Source organism: Hemiscyllium ocellatum, chromosome 18 (genome assembly GCF_020745735.1).
Source record: "Hemiscyllium ocellatum isolate sHemOce1 chromosome 18, sHemOce1.pat.X.cur, whole genome shotgun sequence".
NCBI lineage: Eukaryota > Metazoa > Chordata > Chondrichthyes > Orectolobiformes > Hemiscylliidae > Hemiscyllium > Hemiscyllium ocellatum.
The window spans coordinates 14,219,758-14,238,538 of NC_083418.1; the positions used below are offsets into that span (position 1 = coordinate 14,219,758).

Here is an 18,781-nt window from a genome sequence, read left to right on the forward strand (position 1 = left end):
AGAGAATGTGACAGAGAGAGTGAGAGAGAGAATGTGACAGAGTGAGAGAGAGAGTCAGAGTGTGAGAGAGAGAGAGTGAGAATGTGACAGTGAGAGAGAATGTGACAGTGAGAGTGACAGAAAGAGAGAGAATGTGACAGAGAGAATGTGACAGAGAGAATGTGACAGAGAGAGTGAGAGAGAGAATGTGACAGAGAGTGAGTGAGAGTGAGAGAGAGAATGTGACAGAGAGAGTGAGAGAGAATGTGACAGAGAGAGTGAGAGAGAATGTGACAGAGAGAGTGAGAGAGAGAATGTGACAGAGAGTGAGTGAGAGAGAGAAAGAGAATGTGACAGAGAGAGAGAGAGAATGTGACAGAGTGAGTGACAGAAAGAGAGAGAGTGAGAGAGAGAGAGAGTGAGAGAGAGAATGGGACAGAAAGAGAGAGAGAGAGTGAATGTGACACAGAGAGAGAGAGAGAGAGTGAGAAAGAGAGTGAGTGGAGAGAATGTGACCGAGAGTGACAGAAAGAGAGAGAGAGAGGATGTGACAGAGAGAATGTGACAGAGGGAGAGAGAGTGTGACAGAGAGAGAGAGAGAGAGAGAGAGAGTGTGACAGAGAGAGAGAGAGAGAGAGAGAGTGTGACAGAGAGAGAGAGAGTGTGACAGAGAGAGAGAGAGAGAGAGTGTGACAGAGAGAGTGAGAGAGAGAGAGTATGTGATAGAGACAGTGAGAGAGAGAATGTGACAGAGAGAGAGAGAGAGAGACAGTGAGAGAGAATGTGACAGTGAGAGTGACAGAAAGAGAGAGAGAGAGAGAGAGAGGATGTGACAGAGAGAATGTGACAGAGAGAGAGAGAGAATGTGACAGAGAGAATGTGACAGAGAGAGTGAGAGAGAGAATGTGACAGAGAGAGTGAGAGAGAGAATGTGACAGAGAGAGTGAGAGAGAGAATGTGACAGAGAGAGTGAGAGAGAGAAAATGTGAGAGAGAGAGAGAGAGGATGTGACAGAGAGAATGTGACAGAGAGAGTGAGAGAGAGAAAATGTGAGAGAGAGAGAGAGAGAGGATGTGACAGAGAGAATGTGACAGAGGGAGAGTGAGAGAGAATGTGACAGAGAGAGAGTGAGAGAGAGAGAGAGAGTGTGACAGAGAGAGAGAGAGAGAATGTGACAGTGAGAGTGACAGAAAGAGAGAGAGAGAGAGAGGATGTGACAGAGAGAGAGAGAGAGAATGTGACAGAGAGAGAGAGAGTGTGTGACAGAGAGAATGTGACAGAGAGAGTGAGAGAGAGAATGTGACAGAGAGTGAGTGAGAGTGAGAGAGAGAATGTGACAGAGAGAGAGAGAGAGAGAGTGTGACAGAGAGTGACCGAGAGAGAGAGAGAGAGAATGTGACCGAGAGAGAGAGAGAGAGAATGTGACAGAGAGAGTGAGAGAGAGAAAATGTGTGAGAGAGAGTGAGAGAGAATGTGACAGAGAGTGACAGAAAGAGAGAGAGAGAGAATGTGACAGAGGGAGAGAGAGAGAGAGAATGTGACAGAGTGAGAGAGAGAGAGAATGTGACAGAGAGAGAGAGTGTGACAGAGAGAGAGAGTGTGACAGAGAGAGAGAGTGTGACAGAGAGAGAGAGTGAGAGTGTGACAGAGAGTGAGAGAGAGAATGTGACCGAGAGAGAGAGAGAGAGAGTGAGAGAGAGAGAGAGAATGTGACAGAGAGAGAGAATGTGACAGAGAGAGAGAATGTGACAGAGAGAGAGAGTGAGAGAGAGAGCGAGGGAGAATGTGACAGAGAGCGAGAGAGAGGGAGAACCGAGCTGGGGAGGGGGGAGGGTGGGGGGAGAGGAGAGAGAGGGAGGGAGAACGGGGCAGAGAGGGGGAGAGAGGGAGAGGAAGAGAGGGGGAGAGAGGGAGAGGAAGAGAGGGGGAGAGAGGGAGGGAGAATGTGACAGAGAGAGGGAGAATGTGACAGAGAGAGGGAGAATGTGACAGAGAGAGAGAGAGAGAGAATGTGACAGAGAGAGAGAGAGAGAATGTGACAGAGAGACAGCGAGAGAGAGAATGTGACAGCGAGAGAGAGAGGGAATGTGACAGAGAGAGAGAGGATGTGATAGAGAGAGAGAGTGTGACAGAGAATGTGACAGAGAGAGAGAGAATGTGATAGAGAGAGTGAGAGAGAGAATGTGACAGAGAGAGTGAGGGAGTGCGAGAGAATGTGACAGTGCGAGAGAATGTGACAGTGCGAGAGACAGAAAGAGAGAGAGTGAGAGAGAGAGAGAGGATGTGACAGAGAGAATGTGACAGAGAGAGAGAGAGAATGTGACAGAGAGAGTGAGAGAGAGAATGTGACAGAGAGAGTGAGAGAGAGAATGTGACAGAGAGAGAATGAGAGAGAGAATGTGACCGAGAGAGTGAGAGAGAGAAAATGTGAGAGAGAGAGAGAGAGGATGTGACAGAGAGAATGTGACAGAGAGAGTGAGAGAGAGAATGTGACAGAGAGTGAGTGAGAGAGAGAATGTGACCGAGAGTGAGTGAGAGAGAGAATGTGACCGAGAGAGAGAGAGAGAGAGAATGTGACCGAGAGAGAGAGAGAGAGAGAGAATGTGACCGAGAGAGAGAGAGAGAGAATGTGACAGAGAGAGTGAGAGAGAGAAAATGTGAGAGAGAGAGAGAGAGGATGTGACAGAGAGAATGTGACAGAGGGAGAGAGAGAGAGAGAATGTGACAGAGAGAGAGAGAGAGAGAGAATGTGACAGAGAGAGAGAGAGAGAGTGTGACAGAGAGAGAGAGAGAGAGTGTGACAGAGAGAGTGACAGAAAGAGAGAGAGAGAGGATGTGACAGAGAGTGAGAGGGAATGTGACAGAGAGAGTGAGTAAGAGAGGGAATGTGACCGAGAGAGAGAGAATGTGACAGAGAATGTGTCAGAGAGAGAGAGAGTGAGAGAGAGAATGTGACCGAGAGAGTGAGAGAGAGAATGTGACAGAAAGAGAGTGAGAGAGAGAATGTGACAGAGAGAGTGAGAGAGAGAATGTGACAGAGAGAGTGAGAGAGAGAATGTGACAGAGAGAGTGAGAGAGAGAATGTGACAGAGAGAGTGAGAGAGAATGTGACAGAGAGAGTGAATGTGACAGAGAGAGAGAGAGAGAGAATGTGACAGAGAGAGAGAGAGAGAATGTGACAGAGAGAGTGAGAGAGAATGTGACAGAGAGAGTGACAGAAAGAGAGAGAGAGAGGATGTGACAGAGAGAATGTGACAGAGGGAGAGAGAGAGAGAGAGAATGTGACAGAGTGAGAGAGAGAGAGAGAATGTGACAGAGAGTGACAGAAAGAGAGAGAGAATGTGACAGAGGGAGAGAGAGAGAGAGAGAATGTGACAGAGTGAGAGTGTGACAGAGAGAGAGTGTGACAGAGAGAATGTGACAGAGAGTGAGAGAGAGAATGTGACAGAGAGTGAGTGAGAGAGAGAGAATGTGACAGTGAGAGAGACAGAAAGAGAGAGAATGTGACAGAGAGAGAGTGTGACAGAGAGAATGTGACAGAGAGAGAGAGAGAGAGAGAGAGAGAGAATGTGACCGAGAGAGAGAAAATGTGACAGAGAGAGAGAGTGAGAGAGAGAGCGAGGGAGAATGTGACAGAGAGAGAGAGAGAGGGAGAACCGAGCTGGGGAGGTGGGAGGGTGGGGGGAGAGGAGAGAGAGAGAGAGGGAGAACGGGACAGAGAGAGGGAGGGAAGAGAGGGGGAGAGAGGGAGGGAGAATGTGACAGAGAGAGAGAGAGGGAGAATGTGACAGAGAGAGAGAGGGAGAATGTGACAGAGAGAGAGAGGGAGAATGTGACAGAGAGAGAGAGAGGGGAATGTGACAGAGAGAGAGAGGGGGAGAATGTGACAGAGAGAGAGAGGGGGAGAATGTGACAGAGAGAGAGAGGGGGAGAATGTGACAGAGAGAGAGAGTTAGAGAATGTGACAGAGAGAGAGAGAGAGAGAGAATGTGACAGCGAGAGAGAGAGAATGTGACAGAGAGTGAGAGAGAGAGGATGTGACAGAGAGAGAGAGGGAATGTGACAGAGAGAGTGAGTAAGAGAGGGAATGTGACCGAGAGAGAGAGAGAATGTGACAGAGAATGTGTCAGAGAGAGAGTGAGAGAGAGAATGTGACCGAGAGAGTGAGAGAGAATGTGACCGAAAGAGAATGAGAGAATGTGACAGAGAGAGAGAGAGAGAATGTGACAGAGAGAGAGAGAATGTGATAGAGAGAGAGAGAGAGAGAATGTGACAGAGAGAGAGAGAATGTGACAGAGAGAGAGAGAATGTGACAGAGAGAGAGAGAGTGAGTGAATGTGACAGAGAGAGAGAGAGAATGTGACAGAGAGAGTGACAGAGAGTGAGAGAGAGAGGATGTGACAGAGAGAGAGAGGGAATGTGACAGAGAGAGTGAGTAAGAGAGGGAATGTGACCGAGAGAGAGAGAATGTGACAGAGAATGTGTCAGAGAGAGAGAGTGAGAGAGAATGTGACCGAGAGAGAGTGAGAGAGAATGTGACCGAGAGATGGAGAGAGAGAATGTGACCGAGAGAGTGAGAGAGAGAGAGAATGTGACCGAAAGAGAATGAGAGAATGTGACAGAGAGAGAGAGAGAGAATGTGACAGAGAGAGAGAGAATGTGATAGAGAGAGAGAGAGAATGTGATAGAGAGAGAGAGAGAGAGAATGTGACAGAGAGAGAGAGAATGTGACAGAGAGAGAGAGAGTGAGTGAATGTGACAGAGAGAGAGAGAGAATGTGACAGAGAGTGAGAGAGAGAGGATGTGACAGAGAGAGAGAGGGAATGTGACCGAGAGAGAGAGAATGTGACAGAGAATGTGTCAGAGAGAGAGAGAGTGAGAGAGAATGTGACCGAGAGAGTGAGAGAGAGAATGTGACAGAAAGAGAGAGAGAGAGAGAGAATGTGACAGAGAGAGTGAGAGAGAATGTGAGAGAGAGTGAGAGAGAATGTGAGAGAGAGAGAGAGAGAATGTGACAGAGAGAGAGAGAGAGAGAATGTGACAGAGAGAGAGAGAGAGAATGTGACAGAGAGAGAGAGAGAGAATGTGACAGAGAGAGTGACAGAAAGAGAGAGAGAGAGGATGTGACAGAGAGAATGTGACAGAGGGAGAGAGAGAGAGAGAGAGTGAGAGAGAGAAAATGTGACAGAGAGAGAGAGTGAGAGAGAGAGAATGTGACAGAGAATGAGAGAGAATGTGACAGAGAGAGAGAGAGGGAGAACCGAGCTGGGGAGAGAGGGAGAACGGGGCGGGGGGGGTGGGGTGAGAGAGAGAGAGAGAGAGAGAGAGGGAGAACGGGACAGAGAGGGAGGGAGAACGGGACAGAGAAGGGGAGAGAGGGAGGGAGGGAGAACGGGACAGAGAGGGGGAGAGAGGGAGGGAGAACGGGACAGAGAGAGGGAGAGAGGGAGGGAGAACGGGACAGAGGGGGAGAGTGGGAGGGGGAGAGAGGGAGGGAGATTAGGACAGAAAGGGGGAGAGAGAGAGAGAAAATGGTGGGGTGGGGGGAAGAAACAACGGGGTGGGGGAGGATAGAGGGAGAACAGGACAGAGATGGGGGGAGAGAAGGAGGGTGAACAGGACGGGGGGGGGAGAGGGAGAACGGGACAGCGAGAGGGAAGGAGAATGGGACAGAGGGAACACAGGACAGAGAAGGACAGAGTAAGAGAGGGAGAATGAGACAGAGAGAGAGAGAGAGGGAGCATGGGACAGAGAAAGGGGCAGTGAGAGAGAGATGGAACATGGGATCGAGTCATAGAGATGTACAGCATGGACACAGACCCTTTGGTCCAACCCGTCCATGCCGACCAGATATTCCAACCCAATCTAGTCCCACCTGCCAGCACCTGGCCCATATCCTTCCAAACCCTTCCTATTCATATCCCCATCCAAATGCCTCTTAAATGCTGCAACTGTACCAGCCCCCACCACTTCCTCTGGCAGTTCATTCCATACACGTACCACCCTCTGTGTGAAAATGTTGCCCCTTAGGTCTCTTTTATATATTGCCCCTCTCATCCTAAACCTATGCCCTCTAGTTCTGGACTCCCCAACCCCAGGGAAAGACTTTGTCTATTTATCCTATCCATGCCCCTTATAATTTTGTAAACCTCTATAAGGTTACCCCTCAGCCTCTGACGCTCCAGGGAAAACAGCTCCAGCCTGTTCAGGCTCTCCCTGTAGCTCAAATCCTCCAACCCTGGCAACATCCTTGTAAATCTTTTCTGAACCCTTTCAAGTTTCACAACATCTTTCCAATAGGAAGGAGACCAGGATTGTACGCAATATTCCAACAGTGGCCAAACCAATGTCCTGTACAGCTGCAACATGACCTCCCAACTCCTGTACTCAATACTCTGACCAATAAAGGAAAGCATACCAAACGCCTTCTTCACTATCCTATCTACCTGCGACTCCACTTTCAAGGAGCTATGAACCTGTATTCCAAAGTCTCTTTGTTCAGCAACACTCCCTAGGACCTTACCATTAAGTGTATAAGTCCTGCTAAGATTTGCTTTCCCAAAATGCAGCACCTCACATTTATCTGAATTAAACTCCATCTGCCACTTCTCAGCCCATTTGCCCATCTGGTCCAGATCCTGTTGTAATCTGAGGTAACCCTCTTCGCTGTACACTACACCTCCAATTTTGGTGACATCTGCAAACTTACTAACTGTACCTCTTATGCTCGCATCCAAATCATTTCTGTAAATGACAAAAAGTAGAGGGCCCAGCACCGATCCTTGTGGCACTCCACTGGTCACAGGCCTCCAGTCTGAAAAACAACCCTCCACCACCACCCTCTGTCTTCTACCTTTGGGCCAGTTCTGTATCCAAATGGCTAGTTCTCCCTGTATTCCATGAGATCTGATCTTGCTAATTAGTCTCCCATGGGGAACCTTGTCGAACTCCTTACTGAAGTCCATATAGATCACATCTCCGCTCTGCCCTCATCAATCCTCTTTGTTATTTCTTCAAAAAACTCAATCAAGTTTGTGAGACATGATTTCCCACACACAAAGCCATGTTGACTATCCCTAATCAGTCCTTGTCTTTCCAAATACATGTACATCCTGTCCCTCAGGATACCCTTCAACAACTTGCCCACCATCGAGGTCAGGCTCACTGGTCTAAAGTTCCCTGGCTTGTCCTTACCACCCTTCTTAAACTGTGGCACCACGTTTGCCAACCTCCAGTCTTCCGGCACCTCACCTGTGACTAATGATGATACAAATTAGCTTAGATTAGATTACTTACAGTGTGGAAACAGGCCCTTCAGCCCAACAAATCCACACCGACCCGCCGAAGCGCAACCCACTCATACCCCTACATTTACCCCTTACCTAACACTACGGGCAATTTAGCATGGCCAATTCACCTGACCCGCACATCTTTGGACTGTGGGAGGAAACCGGAGCACCCGGAGGAAACCCACGCAGACACGGGGAAAACGTGCAAACTCCACACAGTCAGTCGCCTGAGGCGGGAATTGAACCCGGGTCTCTGGCGCTGTGAGGCAGCAGTGCTAACCACTGTGCCACCGTGCCACCCACTTTTAAGATAAATATCTCAGCAAGAGGCCCAGCAATCACTTCTTTACCTTCCCACAGAGTTCTCGGGTACACCTGATCAGGTCCTGGGGATTTATCCACCTTTGTGCGGTTCAAGACATCTAGCACTTCCCCCTCTGTAATCTGGACATTTTGCAAGATGTCACTATCTATTTCCCTACAGTCTATATCTTCCATATCCTTTTCCACAGTAAATACTGATGCAAAATATTCATTTAGTATCTCTCCCATTTTCTGTTGCTCCACACAAAGGCCGCCTTGCTGATCTTTGAGGGGCCTTTTTCTCTCCCTAGTTACCCTTTTGTCCTTAATGTATTTGTAAAATCCCTTTGGATTCTCTTAATTCTATTTGCCAAAGCTATCCCTTGTCTTCTTTTTGCCCTCCTGATTTCCCTCTTAAGTATACTCCTCCTTCCTTTATACTCCTACTGCCTTTATACTCTTCTAAGGATTTACTCGATCTATCCTGTCTATACCTGACATATGTTTCCATCTTTTTCTTAACCAAACCCTCAATTTCTCTAGTCATCCAGCATTCCCTGTAGTTACCAGCCTTCCCTTTCACCCTAACAAGAAGATACTTTCTCTGGATTCTTGTTATCTAATTTCTGAAGGCTTCCCATTTTCCAGCCGTACCTTTACCTGTGAACATCTGCCTCCAATCAGCTTTCGAAAGTTCTTGTCTAATACCGTCAAATTGGCCTTTCTCCAATTTAGAACTTCAACTTTTAGATCTGGTCTATCCTTTTCCATCACGATTTTAAAACTAATAGAATTATGGTCTCTGGCCCCAACGTGCTCCCCCACTGACACCTCAGCCATCTGCCCTGCCTTATTTCCCAAGAGTAGATCAAGTTTTTCACCTACTCTAGTAGGTACATCCACATACTGAATCAGAAAATTGTCTTGTACACACTTAAGAGGGGCAGAGAGAGAGAGCGGGACAGAGAGAGGGGGGCAGAGAGAGAGAGCGGGACAGAGAGAGGGGGGCAGAGAGAGAGAGCGGGGGAGATCGGGACAGAGGGAGCACAGGACAAAGCGGGAGAGAGAGAGAGAGTGAGTGGGAGAATGGGGCAGAGAGAGAGAGAGGGAGAGAGAATGGGGCAGAGAGAGAGAGAGAATGGGGGAGAGAGAGAGGGAGAATGGGGGAGAGAGAGAGAGAGGGAGAATGGGGCAGAGAGAGAGGGAGAGAGAGAGAGAATGGGGCAGAGAGAGAGAGAGAGAGAGAGAGAATGGGGCAGAGAGAGAGAGAGAGGGAGAATGGGGCAGAGAGAGAGAGAGGGAGAGGGAGAATGGGGCAGAGAGAGAGAGAGAGAGAGAGAGAATGGGGCAGAGAGAGAGAGAGAGAGAGGGAGAATGGGGCAGAGAGAGAGAGAGGGAGAGGGAGAATGGGGCAGAGAGAGAGAGAGAGAGAGAGAGAATGGGGCAGAGAGAGAGAGAGAGGGAGAATGGGGCAGAGAGAGAGAGAGAGGGAGAATGGGGCAGAGAGAGAGAGGGGGAGGGAGAATGGGGCAGAGAGAGAGAGAGAGAGAGGGAGAATGGGGCAGAGAGAGAGAGAGAGAGAGAGGGAGAATGGGGCAGAGAGAGAGAGAGAGGGAGAATGGGGCAGAGAGAGAGAGAGAGGGAGAGAGAGAATGGGGCAGAGAGAGAGAGAGAGAGAGAGAGGGAGAATGGGGCAGAGAGAGAGAGAGAGAGAGAGGGAGAATGGGGCAGAGAGAGAGAGAGGGAGAATGGGGCAGAGAGAGAGAGAGAGGGAGAATGGGGCAGAGAGAGAGAGAGAGGGAGAGAGAGAATGGGGCAGAGAGAGAGAGAGAGAGAGAGAGGGAGAATGGGGCAGAGAGAGAGAGAGAGAGGGAGGGAGATTGGGGCAGAGAGAGAGAGAGGGAGAGAGAGAATGGGGCAGAGAGAGAGAGAGAGAGGGAGAATGGGGCAGAGAGAGAGAGAGAGGGAGAATGGGGCAGAGAGAGAGAGAGAGAGGGAGAGAGAGAATGGGGCAGAGAGAGAGAGAGAGAGAGAGGGAGAATGGGGCAGAGAGAGAGAGAGAGAGGGAGGGAGATTGGGGCAGAGAGAGAGAGAGGGAGAATGGGGCAGAGAGAGAGAGAGAGGGAGAATGGGGCAGAGAGAGAGAGAGAGAGAATGGGGCAGAGAGAGAGAGAGAGAGGGAGGGAGATTGGGGCAGAGAGAGAGAGAGAGGGAGAATGGGGCAGAGAGAGAGAGAGAGAGGGAGAATGGGGCAGAGAGAGAGAGGGAGGGAGAATGGGGCAGAGAGAGAGAGAGAGGGAGAATGGGGCAGAGAGAGAGAGAGAGAGGGAGAATGGGGCAGAGAGAGAGGGAGGGAGGGAGAATGGGGCAGAGAGAGAGAGAGAGAGGGAGGGAGAATGGGGCAGAGAGAGAGAGAGAGAGGGAGGGAGGGAGAATGGGGCAGAGAGAGAGAGAGAGAGAGAGGGAGGGAGAATGGGGCAGAGAGAGAGAGAGAGAGGGAGGGAGAATGGGGCAGAGAGAGAGAGAGAGAGAGAGGGAGAATGGGGCAGAGAGAGAGAGAGAGGGAGGGAGGGAGAATGGGGCAGAGAGAGAGAGAGAGAGAGAGGGAGAATGGGGCAGAGAGAGAGAGAGAGGGAGGGAGGGAGAATGGGGCAGAGAGAGAGAGAGAGAGAGGGAGGGAGAATGGGGCAGAGAGAGAGAGAGAGGGAGAATGGGGCAGAGAGGGAGAGAGAGGGAGAATGGGGCAGAGAGAGAGAGAGAGGGAGAATGGGGCAGAGAGAGAGAGAGAGAGGGAGGGAGGGAGAATGGGGCAGAGAGAGAGAGAGAGGGAGAATGGGGCAGAGAGAGAGAGAGAGGGAGAATGGGGCAGAGAGAGAGAGAGAGGGAGAATGGGGCAGAGAGAGAGAGAGAGGGAGGGAGGGAGAGAGAATGGGGCAGAGAGAGAGAGAGAGGGAGAATGGGGCAGAGAGGGAGAGAGAGGGAGAATGGGGCAGAGAGAGAGAGAGAGGGAGAATGGGGCAGAGAGAGAGAGAGAGAGGGAGAATGGGGCAGAGAGAGAGAGAGAGAGGGAGAATGGGGCAGAGAGAGAGAGAGAGGGAGGGAGGGAGAGAGAATGGGGCAGAGAGAGAGAGGGAGAGAGAGGGAGATAGAGAACGGGACAGAGAGAGGGAGGGAGAGAGGGAGATAGAGAACGGGACAGAGAGAGAGAGAGAGGGAGGGAGAGAGGGAGATAGAGAACGGGACAGAGAGAGAGAGAGAGGGAGTGTGGGGCAGCGAGGGGGAATGTGAGTGAGAGAGGGAGAAGAGAATGTGACAGGGCGGAGAGAGAGAATGTGATGGAGAGAGAATGTGACGGGGAATGTGAGAGAAGGGGGGAATGTGATAGAAGGGGGAGAGGGAGGATGGATATGACAGAAGGGGTGTGACAGAGAAGGGGGGAGGGGGACGGAAGATGTGTCAGTGGGTGAGGGAAGGGTGGGATATGACAGGGTCAGGGAGAAATAGAAAGAGAGAGTGAGGCTGCTCTCGGGGATGAGACCCAGAGAGTGACAGTGCCGTGTGGGTGTCTGGGAGCCCCTGGTGTACACTGACGATGTCCTTTCACTTGGACAGGTGGGAGGGCCGAGAACCTGCTGGAACTATGGCCCACGTATTACTGAAGAGCTTACTCCTCCTGTCTGTCTCTACACTTGGTGAGTGAGTGACGTTTTCCGAGTGGGATGACGGTGTGAAATGTTTGTCAGTTTTAAGCAAAGTGGGAAAGGGATGGAGATCAGGGAGGGTGCTCTCACTGACTGTGTGTCTCATCTACATCCACAGTGAATCACCCTCACTGAACCTGATCCACGCACACTCTCTCTCTGTAAAGATGGTGGGGGCATCAGGGGGATGGGTGGGGCTGAGGTTGGGGACATTTTCTGAGCAGTAATGAGAGAAGGTTGAGGCTGGATCTGAAGTTCAATGGAACAAGTTAACCAGGCACAGCAGGGAAGGAGGAAGTATGGATGAATTAAACCACATTTGCCTCAGCACAAGAGGCCTGAAGGTGAGGCAGATAAACTCCGGGCAGGAACATGGGACTGGGATATCAAAGATCTTACAGAGACCTGGCTGTAGGGGGAAGGACAGGGTTGGCAGCTCAGTGTTCTGAGGTTAACATGTTTTGGAAAGGGTAGAAAAGGAGGTAAGGGGGTGGGGGGAGAGGGGAGTGGGTATTTTGGATTAGGGAAGTCATTAGTGCTATATTTAGGATATTTCTGATGGGATGTCCAGTGAAGCTATATGGGTGGAACTCCGAGATAAGTGGGCGATCACTTTGGTGGTATTGAAATATAGCCAAGCCCCTGTCATAGTCAGTGGGAAATTGAGGAGCAGATATATAGGGAGACATCCCCTCTGTGTCTCTCGATCTCACACACACACACACTCTCTCTCACTGAAACCTTGTCCACACACTCACTCATTCACACACTGTGTATCTGCTCCATCTTCTCTCTCTCTCTCTCTCTCTCTCTCTCACTTGTTTACACTGACATTGAATCATTGCTTTTTTGGTTGTGCCAGGTATAGTTTACCATGTGAAACTAATGCGTTCTTTGTTTATCTGTCTTGACGCTGCACCAGGTTATGCTATTACATGTTACACATGTGACTCTGACAATGACTTGTTGTGTTCGAAGGAGAAGTGTCAAGCAAACTTCAATGTCTGTCTGAATGTTACTCAAGGTGGGTTAACGTCTGCCCTTGTGGTGATTTCAAAAAGTAGTGTTGAATCCAAGCATTCCCAGAGTGCCTTTTGTTCACTCGGGCTGTGTTGTTGTTGCTGCCAGGTCCAGTTTCTCGTGCCTGGCTTTCATTTCCCTCGAGAAGGTGGTGGTGAGCTGTTTTCTTGTACCACGGCAGTCCTTGGTTCCTGCAGAGTGCTCTGAATGCAGCATTGCCAGCAGGTGTCCCAGCTCTGCACAGCTGCTTTGTTCTAGTTACTGCTTCCTCCCCCTCATGATCGGCCTTGGGTTCTTTGCCCATGAACCCACTCACCCAACCAATTCCCCAAACCCAGCCCCCCGTGATTCCTCTCTTCCCCCGGTGGCGTGCCCTTGGCTGTCTGTTCTTTCAGACTGGCCTAGTTTGCCTGTTGCTGGGTCTGGATTCCCCCCCAGCCCCTATCCTTCCTCCTGTTGACTCCTTCCTGATAGTTCCTACTGAAAGCGTTGCGTTTTGTTTGCAGCTTCTCACAGGTTGTTACGTCGCTGTTGGACTGATCGGGAATGTCATGCCAAGGCGGTGAAGGCTGAGTACAGCAGGGATTTGGATTTCACCTTCAGCTGCTGTAATTGGGATCTGTGCAACTCCCGAAGTGGCAGCTCCAGGGTAGCTGGGACCCTCAGCCTGCTGGCTCTCCTCGCTCCTCTTGCTGGGTGGCATAGTGCCAACTTCTGAAACTGGAGTCCACTGTGACCACAGCATGCCTCCTGAGACAGAAGGCTGGCTTCTGAAAGTGTTTCCAAATGCACCAAATTGTATCTGCCAGATCTAACAATGTTTATGAGAGGATGATTTTATAACAGTCTGTCCCTTCCCCCTTGTTTCTGACATTATTCCCGTTTGGTAAACTAACCTAAAAGGGGAGGTCACTGGCGTCCTGTTCTTTAGTATGGGAGTGTTCAGGATGTGTGCTTGCCCTCAGGATCTCTCTGCTTCCCTGCATTTAACAGCGCTTCAGTCAGCCACTGCCAACTCTTACAACTTCAGTTGCATTTTAAACAATAACTCCTTTGCTTTATCTTTCATTATCTCTAGCTTGCTGGCCTGGCCACTGCTATAACATGGCCCCCAGCCAGCCCAAGGTGGACCTGTACTAGTGGGTAATCCCTGACTAGGAAGATGCCTATGTTAATGATTAAACTACAATAGACAAGATTGGGTGGCTGAGCCTTGTCTAAACCCCAGAGCTGATCATCTATGTTGTGTTACAGATGTGTGTTGAATCAAGCAGCTAGCTGATGCTTTTGTATTAAGCATTTGACAACTTCCGTCAATTGAACAATAAAAGTCATCTTTTGGGATGAGCCTGGGTTTGTTGTGATGTTCCGACTATCAGCAGGAAGTGAAGGGGAATACGTCCCACTTGTGGGAGGATGGCACTGGCAGCAGGAGCTGTCAGAAAGCAGCAGCATTCAACACCAAGTCACATAGAAATGTCAGCCCATCAGCGGCAGGTTTTAACGAATGCCTTCAAGGATGAAAGCAAAGGAATTCCTGAGCCTCAGCTCTAGGCAGCTGAAGCCATGTCTGTGAGGATTGTGGGGCTAGAGGGGATTAGACACAGGAAGGGATGAGGCCATGGCTGGATTCAAAATGAAGGTGAGAATTTTTAACATCAGCACATGGGCTGTCCAGGTGCCAGTGTTGGTTTATAATCACGGGCTGGATTGGGAATGGAATTTCAGACACCAGCAGCAGAGCATTTGGACATTGTTGTGAAATCATATGTTATGACTTCTTTTCCCAACTTTCTGGCTGGAAGCTAGGGGATTTTTGTAAAATCTAAAACCATATTTCAGTGACTTGTAATCGCATTCAAAGGTGGTGCCACCCAACGTGGTAACATTATTCTAGAAGAGAACCGGGGAATAACCCAGGCAGCTACAGGCTGGTCAGTCTAATCTGAACGATGGGAAAACTACTGGAAGCAATTCTGAGGGAGTGGTTCTGTTCGCCGAGCTGGAAGTTTTTGTTGCAAACGTTTCGTCCCCTGGCTAGGTGACATCATCAGTGCTCTGGAGCCTCCTGCGAAGCGCTTCTTTGATGTTTCTTCCGGCATTTATAGAAGAAACATCAGAGAAGCGCTTCGCAGGAGGCTCCAGAGCACTGATGATGTCGCCTAGCCAGGGGACGAAACGTTTGCAACAAAAACTTCCAGCTCGGCGAACAGAACCACTACAACAAGCACCCGAGCTACAAATCTTCGCACAAACTTTGAATTCTGAGGGAACAGAATGAATCTGCATTTGGAGATGTAAGGATTAATCACGGACAGTCAGCATGGTTTTGTTAAGGGGAGCTGACACCTGACCAACTTGATTGTATTTTTCACAGAGATGACCAGGCGTGTAGACAAGGGTAGTGCTTTTGATAATTTCCCACAAGGGAGACTGATAGCAAAGAATATAAGCCAAGGAATTTAGGCCAATTGGACCCACATCTAGTTTCACAGAGGGTGATGGTTGTAGGGTATTTTCCGATTGGAAGTCTGTGTTGAGTGAGGTCGTACAGGGGTCGTGTTGGGGTCCTGGCTGTTTGTGACACACATAAATGATTTAGATTTGAATTTAAGAGATTGATCAGTAACTTCACACAATCCAGAATAGTGAGGAGGACAGCCTTAAATTACAGGAGGTATAGATGGGGGCTGGTCTTTGGTAAAAGGAATTTGAGTCCTGATAATTATGAGGTGATGCAGTTGGACAGGACTAACAAGGCAAGGCAAGTATCTGAACAGGTAGGATTTTGGTATGCTTGTACACCAGTTCCTGAAGGTAAAGGGACACTTAGGTTTAAAAGGTTTAATGAGGCCTGTGAGTTACTTGCCTTTAGTAGCTGAGGCACAGAGTTTAAGATCAGCGAGGTGATGCTGAGACTGTGCAAAATATTGGTTACGCTTACTAATACACAATTAGTATTGTGTGCAGTTCTGGAACCCTTGTTATAGGAGGGGTGTGATCGCTCTGCAGAGGGTGCAGAGGTTTACCAGGATGTGACCTGGGCTGGAGAGATTGGCCAAACTAGGGCTGTTCTCCTTGGAGCGGAGGAGATTGAGAGGGACGTAGCTAGGACAGACAGGAAGCAGCTTGTTCTCCTTGGAGCAGAAAGGGTTAAGATGTAACTTTAGATTAGATTAGACTTACAGTATGGAAACAGGCCCTTTGGCCCAACAAGCCCACACCGACCCGCCGAAGCGCAACCCACCCATACCCCTACATTTACCCCTTACCTAACACTACGGGCAATTTAGCATGGCCAATTCACCTGACCCGCACATCTTTGGATTGTGGGAAGAAACCGGAGCACCCAGAGGAAACCCACGCAGACACGGGGAGAATGTGCAAACTCCACACAGTCAGTCGCCTGAGTCGGGAATTGAACCCGGGTCTACAGGCGCTGTGAGGCAGCAGTGCTAACCACTGTGCCACCGTGCCGCCCAGAAGGTGAGGTGTTTCTTATTGAGGTGTTCAAAATTATAATCAATTTTTACAGGGTAAAGGTCAGATTTCAAGATTGTCAGCAAGAGAGCGAGGAATGAGATGAGAAACTCGTGTACTCCGTTTGGATTTGGAATACGTTGCTGAATTCCACTAGAGGTTTTGAAAGAGAGCTGGATATGTATTTGTAAGCGATGAATTTAGAAGGCTAAGGCCACGGGACTGGAGAGTGGGACTAGCTGAGCTGCTGTTTTGGAAGTGGGTATGTATACAATGGGTCCAATGGCCTCCTGTACTGTAAAATGGTATGACTGAGTATTTAGATGCACACTCACCATGCCAAGGCATACAAAGCTGCCAGCCAATTGCTGGAACATGGGATTAGAATAACAAGGTGGTTCTTTTTGACAAGCACCTACTAAGTGTCGAAAGAAACATCAAAAACAATTGCCTTAAGGGAATATAAATGAACCGTGGCTCCTGTCCCCAGTTATATTCAAACATGATTGACTGGAGAATTTCAAATAAACATGCTGAGAGGGGACTTAGGGCCAAAATCTAACCAAATTACCACTGGAATATAGTAGCTATGTGCATATTTGAGTCACTGGGCAGTTGGAGTGAGAAAGTGCCAGTAACCCTCCTTACACATTGAAGTACTTTTGTGACAGTGCAAGACAAACATGTTTAACGCTGAAGCAGCAAGATCGCTATAAAGCTGCAGGCAAGTCAAATCCGGGGTGCCACGGTGGCTCAGTGGTTAACACTGCTGCCTCACAGCACCAGGGACCCAGATTCAATTCCAGCCACAGGTGACTGTCTGTGTGGAGTTTGCACATTCTCCCTGTGTCTGTGTGGGTTTCCTCCCACAGTCCAAAAATGTGCAGGTCAGGTGAATTGGCCATGCTAAATTGCCCATGGTGTTAGGTGCATTAGTCAGAGGGAAATGGGTCTGGGTGGGTCACTCTTCGGAGGGTCGGTGTGGGCTTGTTGGGCCGAAGGGCCTGTTTCCACGCTGTAGGGAATCTGATCTAAATCTAAGTATATCTCTGTCAGAATCACATTAGATTCAGGTGTGACTTTGAGCTGTTTCAGTTCTGGAGAATGGAACAGAACCCTAGCTGAGAGATTTGAGCACAACTTTTGAGGTAAAACAGGAATGGATTTAAGAAATGGCATTTAATAAGTTGCAGTGAAACACAGTTAGCACAGATTAGTTCATGACTTATTTGTGAACAGGAGTGAATGGTGCATTCCTCTGTATCTAACCCTGTGCTGGGAATTGCTGATGGGGATAGTAGGTTAAAAACAAGGACTGCAGATGCTGGAAACCAGAGTATAGATTAGAGTGGTGCTGGAAAAGCACAGCAGGTCAGGCAGCATCCGAGGAGCAGGAAAATAGACATCTCTGGGAAAAGCCCTTCATCAGGAATAGAGGCAGGGTGCCTGCAGAGTGGGGAGATAAATGAGAGAGGGGTGGGGGTAAGGAGAAAGTAGCATAGAGTACAATAGGTGAGTGGGGGTGGGGATGGAGGTGATGGGGATAGTGCAGAGGGAGCTTTGTTCTGTCTAAGCTATGTTGTCTTTGACAGGAATTGTTATTACTTGTTCATAAAGAAAGGTTTGAGTTGATAATGGTGAAGCATTGACCAGACTGTGCTGAAGGTTATTTTGTTAAGGAGGCTGGTGGATTGGATGGGATATTTTTGTCCTGTTTCCATGTAATCTATGGATTGCACTTTTAGTCAGAGCTGAAATGGTGTGCAATTTTGTTTTTATGTTTGGTAAGTGCTGGAGTTAGATCCATCAGTCTGTGAGCTGCATTAAACTACAGAGGAACCACTGTCCAATCCAACAGGGTCTCTTCAGAGAACTCTATTTCAAGGACAAAAGGTCAGTGTACCAATACTTGATGTTCCAGAAACTATTGTGAACTCGTAGTTTAAACTGTATTCTTGTTTGGCACGCCACACTTTCGCACTAATCAAAATACTTCCAAAACAAAATTGCTGAAATTCAGGGAATAGATATAGGATTGGGACTAATTATCTATCACAATTAAATACCCTGTCAGAGGCCTGACATTGCTTAGTGATCTGCTGGGCCCCCTCCCTCTCCGAGCGGTTTCAGACCAGATTAGATGATGCAAAGCCCCATCTAAACTCTCATTAACCCCTCCGTAGGGGTCCAGTTTTCTTGCACAGTGAGAGCTACATATTTGTGACAGGAGCCGACAAGACTGAAGCTGGAAAAGCACTGCAGGCAGACAGCACTTGAGGAGCAGGAAGGTCAATGTTTTGGGCTGAAACATTAGCTCTGCTGCTCCTTGGATGCTGTCCTTTTCCAACGTCACAGCGATTGACTCTAAATGTGTGTGGCAGGGCAGCTACAGTTTTATCAGGAAGTGATCAATGCCGGTGACTCACTGAGCAGGTCTGGGGTGACCATGAGCTCCCCTGAAGCCCTCAGCTGTTCCAAACCAGACCAGTCTTGCTTTTATCACATCACTGGGCAACGTACCAGATTCGGAACAAAACAGCAAGTGATTGAGCGTGTTCAAGCTGTGGCAGCAGCAGCAGAACCCTGTTTGGAGGGTGTGCCAACCAGAAAAGGCACTTTGGGTTCTCGATCCCTCCGAACCTCTGCCCAAAGCATCGCACAGGCACGGTCAGAACTGCAGCAGCTTAGCGTCTGCAAACACATGTTCAGAACTCCTGATGCCATCCGTCTTTTCAGCACAGTATTGTCCAGGGAGGAGCTGAGGAGTCTCTGAAGCTTTGTTCTGGGGCTGAAAGCTCAGTAAAATTTCAGAGATGCTGGAAGCACAGAATAAAACAAAGACCTGTGGGTAATGGAGATCTGAAACAAAATCAAACTGAACAGGTCTGGCAGCATCGGTGAGATGGAGGCAGACTTAACATTTCAAGGCTGGTGACCCTTCATCAGAGCTGCTGCGTTTCTCCAGTAATTTGTTGTTAGTGTGGAATTCTGGAGATGGGGGAAGGATCA

General features: G+C 49.0%; 1 protein-coding gene across 5 annotated transcripts in view; it reads left to right on the top strand.

Annotated features, from left to right (window-relative positions):
• LOC132824135 (CD59 glycoprotein-like) overlaps nucleotides 1-13,639 on the top strand; it is a 25,406-nt gene extending 11,767 nt beyond the window's left edge. For all 5 annotated transcript variants that reach the window (XM_060838378.1, XM_060838383.1, XM_060838382.1 and 2 more), the window contains exons 2-4: nucleotides 11,184-11,263; nucleotides 12,195-12,296; nucleotides 12,799-13,639. In XM_060838378.1, the coding sequence (XP_060694361.1) occupies nucleotides 11,184-11,263; nucleotides 12,195-12,296; nucleotides 12,799-13,010 (394 nt within the window). In that variant the 3' untranslated portion in view covers nucleotides 13,011-13,639. The remainder of the gene's footprint in view (nucleotides 1-11,183; nucleotides 11,264-12,194; nucleotides 12,297-12,798) is intronic.
• Nucleotides 13,640-18,781: the final 5,142 nt, after the last annotated feature.